This window comes from Acyrthosiphon pisum, chromosome X (assembly GCF_005508785.2).
Source record: "Acyrthosiphon pisum isolate AL4f chromosome X, pea_aphid_22Mar2018_4r6ur, whole genome shotgun sequence".
Classification (NCBI taxonomy): Eukaryota; Metazoa; Arthropoda; class Insecta; order Hemiptera; family Aphididae; genus Acyrthosiphon; species Acyrthosiphon pisum.
The window spans coordinates 110,997,203-111,005,730 of record NC_042493.1 but is presented as its reverse complement, the minus strand read 5'-3'; the positions used below and the strand labels follow the sequence as shown (position 1 = coordinate 111,005,730).

The 8,528-nt window shown below is 26.8% G+C and overlaps 1 protein-coding gene across 1 annotated transcript; it reads left to right on the top strand.

Annotated features, from left to right (window-relative positions):
• The first annotated feature begins 5,697 nt into the window (after positions 1 to 5,697).
• LOC107882602 lies at positions 5,698 to 6,544 on the top strand. Its single transcript, XM_029485402.1, has 3 exons — positions 5,698 to 5,773; positions 6,202 to 6,216; positions 6,322 to 6,544. The coding sequence occupies exons 1-3, from the start codon at positions 5,698 to 5,700 to the stop codon at positions 6,519 to 6,521; spliced, it is 291 nt and encodes a 96-aa protein (XP_029341262.1). The 3' UTR covers positions 6,522 to 6,544.
• The last annotated feature ends 1,984 nt before the right edge of the window (positions 6,545 to 8,528 follow it).

Here is an 8,528-nt window from a genome sequence, read left to right as displayed (position 1 = left end):
AAATTACTGATTAAATTCAATTTAAAAATAACCCATATACTGCGTGATTCAATAGAACTTGATATCGCAACATTAAGATATGACATAATATCATAATATTACGATTGACACAGCCGTTCAATGGTACAAAATAATTGTACTTTATATAAAACTATAAAATAATATACAATATACATAGTATAAAACTTTTTCGTTTGGTGATTACTGGCGACCCCCTAATACAATTTCGCGACCCCCTTAGGGGTCGCGACCCCCAGGTTGCGCACCACTGAGTTAGAAGTTAAGTTGATTTTAACTTATTAACTTAAATTACTAGTTTGGTGTTTTTATTAATTTAACTTTAACTTTACTCATTTGCGTCTACATTAACTTAAAATCAACTAATATTATTTTTTATTTTCCCAATTAAGAGGACGCTACACTGGTCATTTTCAGAGCTAAAAACACGTCTACGAAAAACAAACAAAATGGCATCAAAAAATGGTTTTAGAGTAAAAATACTTATAATGAAATTTAAAGAGAACAATATTTAGGAGGGAACCTCATCAGTATTTTTCAAAATATCAAGTAGTAAAGAAGTTACAATTGTTTAAAAAATGTAGAAAAAAAGGTTTTTGTGCCTTTAATATCGAGCTGTGTATTTAAGCTAATTAAAAACCCCAATGAGGTTCCCTCCGAAATATTGTTCTCTATAAAATGTATTATAGGTATATTTACTCTAAACCATTTTTAATGGCTTTTCGTTTGTTTTTCGACATCATGTTTACGTCGCTAGATTTGATTTTTCATTGCCATCATGTGATGCCACCTACTTTCCGTTGTGACGGCGGTCGCGAATTCCCCCACTACGCCAAAAAATTAATGACTGTCTCGTGCGGTCGGTCGGTTATCGGCGACGACAGATGCTTCTGAGAAATGAGAATAGACTATGCGCCGATTATGAACCAAACAAAAATTGTTCCTAATATGGATTACTGACATTATAGAAATGACAATAATGAATAAATAAAATTATTATAATTATGCAATCGGCAATCATAGACGGCATTCCGTCACTGACCGACTGGAAAACTCTTTGATTTGTGTTCATTTTTCCATAATTTTTGTCAGTGGCGCCAAACTTATATTATAGCATGTGAAGCGATCGCTTCACTTCTTAAATTTAGATGACTTGTAAGTTGTAGTGGGTGGGATGATTAATTTAGATTTTGCTTCACAAAAAAATGTATAGATCGACGCCACTGATTTTTATAACATAATTACTACAGATATTTTGATATTTTCAGATAGTAGGTACATCAAACTTCAAAGTATGCATCATTCAGCAAAAATAAATTCAAGTACCTAATCATAATTATGAAACTAATTATAAACATTTGCCTATTATTATTTATTATAATATAACTTATAAGTATGATAAGTATGACTATCCCCCACAAAAAGAAATACATAAATATACCGTATTTATTAATAAGTGATTACGAATTCCGGACAGCGAAAGTAACAATATGAGACTACCTACTAATAGCTGTATTTCCAGAAATGTGTATAAAAATTAAAAATAAATATTCAAGTATAATTATTATTATAACTACCTATTGTAATACTCAAATATTATCATAAAATAAGCTCTGAAAAATAACCAATCCTTCAGGATGATTCAACGTGATCACATCAGTTGTAAACATTTTTGTGACTTTTTTACAATCATACGGTTGTTATACATTGTTCATTATGGCAACAAAAAAAATGTGCTAAAGCGTAAGCGATCTACTAAAAATATGGTTACCAAGACGCTTTCACAAAGGCGATAAAAAAAACCGAGGTTAGTGCCCTAAATTACATATTATTTATTTTAAAAATTAAAACCATATCTCGATTGTACCTCGTCATAGAGAAGGTCACTGATTTTTTCTGAAATGTCGATAAATAAAGTTATGTCGCCCAAAAAATTTAGAAAATGTAATACAAAGAACTTATTCCAGTTGAAAAATGCGTTTGAAGTTCATATCCGTCAAAGTAACCTATGTCTCAATAACAGCAGTTGAAAAATATTAATTAAAAGGCTCAATTTTTTTTTATAAGTATTCAAAGTTTGAATTTTGACAAATTTTATCACTTTTAAAATTTAAAAATTATTTTGTAGTTAAAAATTGATAAAATTTTCAAATTGTATAGCTAAGGATTGAAAATTAAGAATAAGGTACCACATAAGTAAGTCATTCTGTAACCAAAAAATTTCAAAAATATAAACACACAGTTTTTTTTTATAGTTATTTTATGTTCAAATTTGGATGAATTACATATTAAATAAACAAGAAAAACGATTTTAGTTAATTTGTTGTAATTTTATAATATTATAATTTATAATTAAACTTACCGGCTACTATATTAATAATAATTAGATAATAACAATATATATATAATATAAAATATCCACATGACAAACCATCTCAGCTCAGAATCATTTTTCGTATAAAATGATATTATATCATTGAATTCAAATTTAATACCATCCATTAAGCAGTGACCCACTTGTAACCTACTGTACAGCAGAGCGACATCAATTTACCCACCTTTTTTTTTTAAAAATTAATGAAACTTTAGAGTCGATTTTGTGGACAGAGATCTTGAAGAATCTTCACTGCAAGTTCGATTCAACAATGTTGATCAAAATTCAAAGTAATAACATTATTTTTAAAACAGCAGCTATGTCCTATATATACGCCGGTGTGTTTGTTAATATAACATTATAGACACAGTATATATTTTTTTTTTTATATTTGTTTTTTTGGAAAAAATCCTAAAAATACCTATTAAATTATGTAGGTATAGGTATATTACGATATTTAGATATATTATTATTTTAATTAAAAAACTGTTAATCGAAGGGACTTTAAACTTTTTACCATTTTGTTTTTCAATAACGTCAATAACGTAACTCTTCCATTATATTACTCTATCCTTTATATAGTAGACTATTAATTTAACTTTCTACTAATAGTTGAAATACAAACGCTTCAAACGTAATAAAAACCTTTAACATTTTAAAATAAATATAATATACCTATACTCCTAAAATTTCAATTTGTTAGTTTTTGATAGCTTTGACTTGAGCTATTCAAAATCGTATTTGTAGTAATCAACCATAAATAAAATATGATATGTTGTATATATACAACTATACGTGAATCTATTTTTATTAAATTTATATATGAATAGTAATGTCGAAGAGCCAACAGGAAGTAATTTAGTTGACACACCATTGACACCAGAGCAGTCATTGTCTCAATTTGAGTAAGTATATCTTATTTGTAAACTGGACTAAATATATGTATATTGTATAGGGGGCTTAGAAATTTAAAATAAGTTTTTTAATATCCAACGATGAAAAAAATCGAAATATCCAAAATTAATCCTAATTATTTGAAATTTTAACACATTATGGTATAAAGAGTATATTTTAATTTGTATATAGTATGTACCTATAATACATTCAGAACAATTTTGTGCAAATCACATAACTTTAAAATTTTGAAAGTTATTGTTTCATATAAGTTATAAATGGAAAGCAAAAGCACCCTAATTCTAATTAATATTATTGAAGCATAGTACACATAAGTATAGTATAGGAATTTAAAGGAATTGAATTCCAAAGTACAAAATTCCAAGTAACATTTTTTGGAAATAATCAGGAAAAAAGTAAAATACAATTTTACTAATTTGAAATTTTTAGGAGTACACCTTGCCTAGATGAAATGTTCTGGCCTTTATCAGAGTAAGTTTATAATATTTTAATCAAATAATTATATGTATAAAACTATAGGTAACTTACATATTTACCTAATTAATTTTAGTGACACCCACACTCCATCACATACACATACGTTATGTACAGAAACCAATGATAATGATTCCAATCTTGATTTGAAAGGGTAATAACTAATATTTTAATAATAATATAATATTAAAATTATAATATTATGTAGGTATAATAAGTTAGTTTTTACTGTGGTGTTTGAATTTTAATTGTAGTCCTCTAGTTGGTCGGCGTATTGTAGATATTTCTCATCAAACAAATACAAATAAGGCATAAAGGACCATTTGGATGCTCATTTACTGACATGGAATTTCAATCAAAAGTGATACCTGGCTTTTATTCGATATTTGTTTTTAAATGTAAAGTATGTTGTATTGAATCTAAATTATACTCGGAAAATATTCAACAAAATCAGTACATGTTAGTTAATAAAGCTGTAGTAAATGAATGTCAGTGCATAGGTAAATATGAGTAGTAAAGTTTAATAAAGAATACAATTAAATTATTTCTTGTAATTATAATGATTATATGTACCTAAAATATGAAACTAGGGATTGGGCACACTCAACTCATGAAGTTTGCCGCATTTATTGATGTACCGTCATTATCATGTAGTGGGTATGTACAACTACAATCAAACACAGCTAAAGCCGTAAGCGAAGTAGCATGGGATGAAACTAAAAAGGCTGGAGAAGAAGAACGCAAACTTGCTATACAACATGGAGATATTGATATTGACGGTGTATCGATGATTACAGTGGTAGCTGATGGACAATGATCGAAACGCAGCTATAAAACCAAATATGAAGCGTTATCTGGAGTAGAAAATATTATTATTAGGGTTTGGGATTTATATGTAATAAAAAATCAAAAATATGTACATATATATGTAATTAAAATTGCCAAAATATGTAGTATAAAATAAAAATATGTACTACGAAAAATTTAAAAAATTTGTTAAAGTTTTAAATTAAAATACAATTCTAAATAATTTTTGAATAACAGGTACAATTTATTGTTTTTTTATGTCTAATTAATTTAATTTAAAAAATATAATATTTTGTGGTAAAAAATTAAAAAATATGCAATAGTAAAAAAAAATGTTGTTAAATTGAAATACAATTGATGTTTAATTCTGTGTTTAATCAATTTAAAGTGAAACAATGACAAACCATATATTGTTTAAAATTTTCAAAATTAAATGTACGGCGATTTGGTCTTAACATTGACTTAGTCAGTAGATTCATCAATAGAAACCCAAATAGGACCATTTTGAATCAAATGAATGAACACAAGAACTGGTAGTCTGATAGGTACTGTTGTAAATTAAAGTATATTTTAAAGTATATTTTGTCAAATAATTGTTGAATATAAAGTATAATCTAAGATCTTAAGGTATGGTTATCGAACAGATACACATAAGATAAACTAAAATCAAGTTATTAATATTTATTTTAACCTACTTATTTCCTATATACATTATACACTTACAATTTGCCGAGTAGGTACCATTATCGAAATATAAATGTAAAATATTACTAAGCCACTGAAATTGTCGAAATTTACGAAATATGTCTTATTTTATTGCAAATCACGTGAAACGAATTTATCATTTGCAATAATTAATTTATCATATTTTACTAAAAATATATATTTACATACAAATCCCAGCCCTAATTATTATTATTATTTAATAATTATTATACAATTATTGATATTTTATTATTTTTACAATAATTGGATATAGGACAAAAAAAGTACTGTTCATTGGGATTCGCAATAAGTATTGTGTAATATGTCAGAGATCTGAGTCAAAAAACGAAAACAGTATAAATCAACATGAATGTTTTTTAAACTGGACCAAAGCATCTACTAGTATGGAGGCTGATGGTATAGTAGAAGGATTTTTGAAAAGTGTGGAAATGCATGGACTAAAATATAATCGGCTTATTGGTAAATGTATTTTCCAAGAGTAATAATTAATTTATTATATTGTAAAAACTACATAGGTAGGTACTAATTTATTCAACTGTATAAATAACAATAACATAGAACCACACATTCATTGTAAAATCAATACATTAATCGCTCCGCTCCGATTATAAAATACATAGTTTGATTTTTACTTTGCGTTAAGTGACGGAGATAGTAGTGTGACGAAAAGACTTCACGAAATTTCACCATACGGCCGCCATTTTTACATTAAAAAAATTGAATGTCGGAATCACCTGATGCGAAATTATTGTTCAAAACTAACCGCGTTATCTAAAATAACAAAATATTCATTGCAAGTTCGTAAATATTTATTGACCAATATGCTACGATTTAGGAGTGATGTCACAAAAGCTGTTAAACATTGGAGAAATACTAATGATACAAAGCTCAAAAAATAAAAGGTATCAACTTTTTTTATTATGTGAATTAATTACATTCAATATGATTATCGTTTTATATATATAATCGCATAATATTCATAATTTATATAAATATTAATTTTTTAGGAATTCAAAAAGATTTGGCTAATGCTCCATTCCATCGATTAGGACAACATACAAATTGCGATTCCTATTTTTGTAATGGTTCTAATCTACAGAATACACTAAACTTAGTTCCCGAAGCAGAAAATAATGAAATCATGAGTGAAATCCAAAATATAATGTCCAGATTAATTACAAACGCCGAAAGTTTACTCGAAAATTAAAACAATAATATTTGCAATCAATTTAATTCTATTATAAACAAACATACTGGTGACAAGAGGATTAACTTTTCTGGAAGAAGAAGCTACAATACAAGGGTTGAAGCCGCTGTGATAGATTTCAACTCAAAAAACTTTTTACGACTTATACATAAAAAACATTCTAATGGTTTTAGTCCCGGTATATAATCAATAAATATTCAATTTTTAGTTTAATTTATTTTCCTGCACAGATTATGTTTAATTTCAGGAAAATTTGGGGAAAAGTTTATTAATAACTGTCATAGGATAAGATCAAACACAATAAAAAGACGGCAGTTATTTCCAGAAACACGAAAAGTACCAAAAATGAAGACAAGTGGACCGGATGCTGATTATGGTATGGCTGAACCATTATTAGAAACACTATCACCACAACAAATGGAAATTAAAAAAACAGACTTTCTTGCTTCGTTACAAAGAGCTAATGTTGAACAAATAGAAATAGATACCAGGGAACTAAGTGAGTGTGATAAATGGTTTCAAGAACGAAGAATTTGTCTTACTGCATCTCGGTTTGGCCATATCTGCAAAATGCGAAAGACCACTAGTTGTAAAAATTCTGTGTATGATATACTTTACGGGTCTAATATTCACTCCAAAGCTATCCAGTATGGAAAGGACATGGAAGTTGTTGCAAGAAGAGAAGCTGAACGTTTTTTATCTAAAAAAATATATGCATGCGGCTTATTTGTGGATAATGAAATAGGATATTTAGCAGCTAGCCCAGGTGATTTTGTATATAATATTTATAATCTATTCAAACTATTAAAAAAAACAACTTGGGTATTTAAGTATTTTAAAAAAAATTATTTTAATAAATTGATGTCATAGCTATATTGTATTTATAACAAACCAAATAAAGAATAACAAGATTCTGTTATAAGTAAAATGGAGAAAATACTACATCATTTTTAATACGTTTATTATTATAATATGAGTACTGAACTTTAAATTATATTTTTATGCTAAAAATTAATCATATAATATTTTTCTTTTGTTAAGATGGATTGATAGAAGATACCGCAATAGTAGAAATTAAATGTCCATTTGTGGCTAGAGAATAAGATAAAATTAAAACTACATGTTGTCATTCGAAAAAGTAAAAAACTTAAATAAATATAAGAATAAATAATATTTTAGTAAAATCGTTGTTTTGTAAACGACTTGAGGCTGTGTAAAAATATATTTTGAAAAATATTTACACTTTGTGACATAATTAGCGTTTCATGATAAAAGAATCACCCAGTATAAAGAAATTTAGAAATTACAAATAGTATGGGTAGGTACTAAATAAGTGTTATGACATTTTTTACAGATATTATATGAAATGTCTTTTACCAGAAATAATTGACCCATTGTAAAAATAATTTTTTTTTTATTTTGTATGACACTACCTATAACATTTTTCTTATAAATAACAAATCATTTCAATATTTGGTTTTCAAACGCTAATAACATTTTGATATGAGCTTATGCAAAACTTTTTTTTTAAACTCTGTTAAGCAAAACTTGATTAAAATAGTAGTATGAAAATCATAAAATACCTTTACATCATTATAGGTACCTTAGTACCTACGTTAAATTAGGCGTTGTTCAATTGTTATATCCTTTTTTTGGTATTTTTCTAATACATTGTTCAAATCTAAAAATGATTCATACTATTAATTACTACAGTCTACAACATAATTTTACTTCAATACATTTTTAACAATAACCTACTATGTACTATTGTACTACATATTATATTTTTTATAATTACAAATATATTAATGGCTGCGCGTGTGAATCGTATCTTTGTAATTAGTAAATCTTAGGTAAGTATTAAGTAAGATAAATACCAGTAGAAAGATAGAACTTTACAAATAATTCTAAAAAGTAAAAAGTATATGTGGTAGTAGCCACTAAGAGGTACATCATATGTACCATGTTTAATGTATAATTTAATAAATATAAATCGCGTAGGTAAAC

Excerpts from the sequence above, each read along its gene's own strand:
- LOC107882602 (XM_029485402.1), top strand. The coding sequence starts at position 5,698 with ATGGAGGCTGATGGTATAGTAGAAGGATTTTTGAAAAGTGTGGAAATG.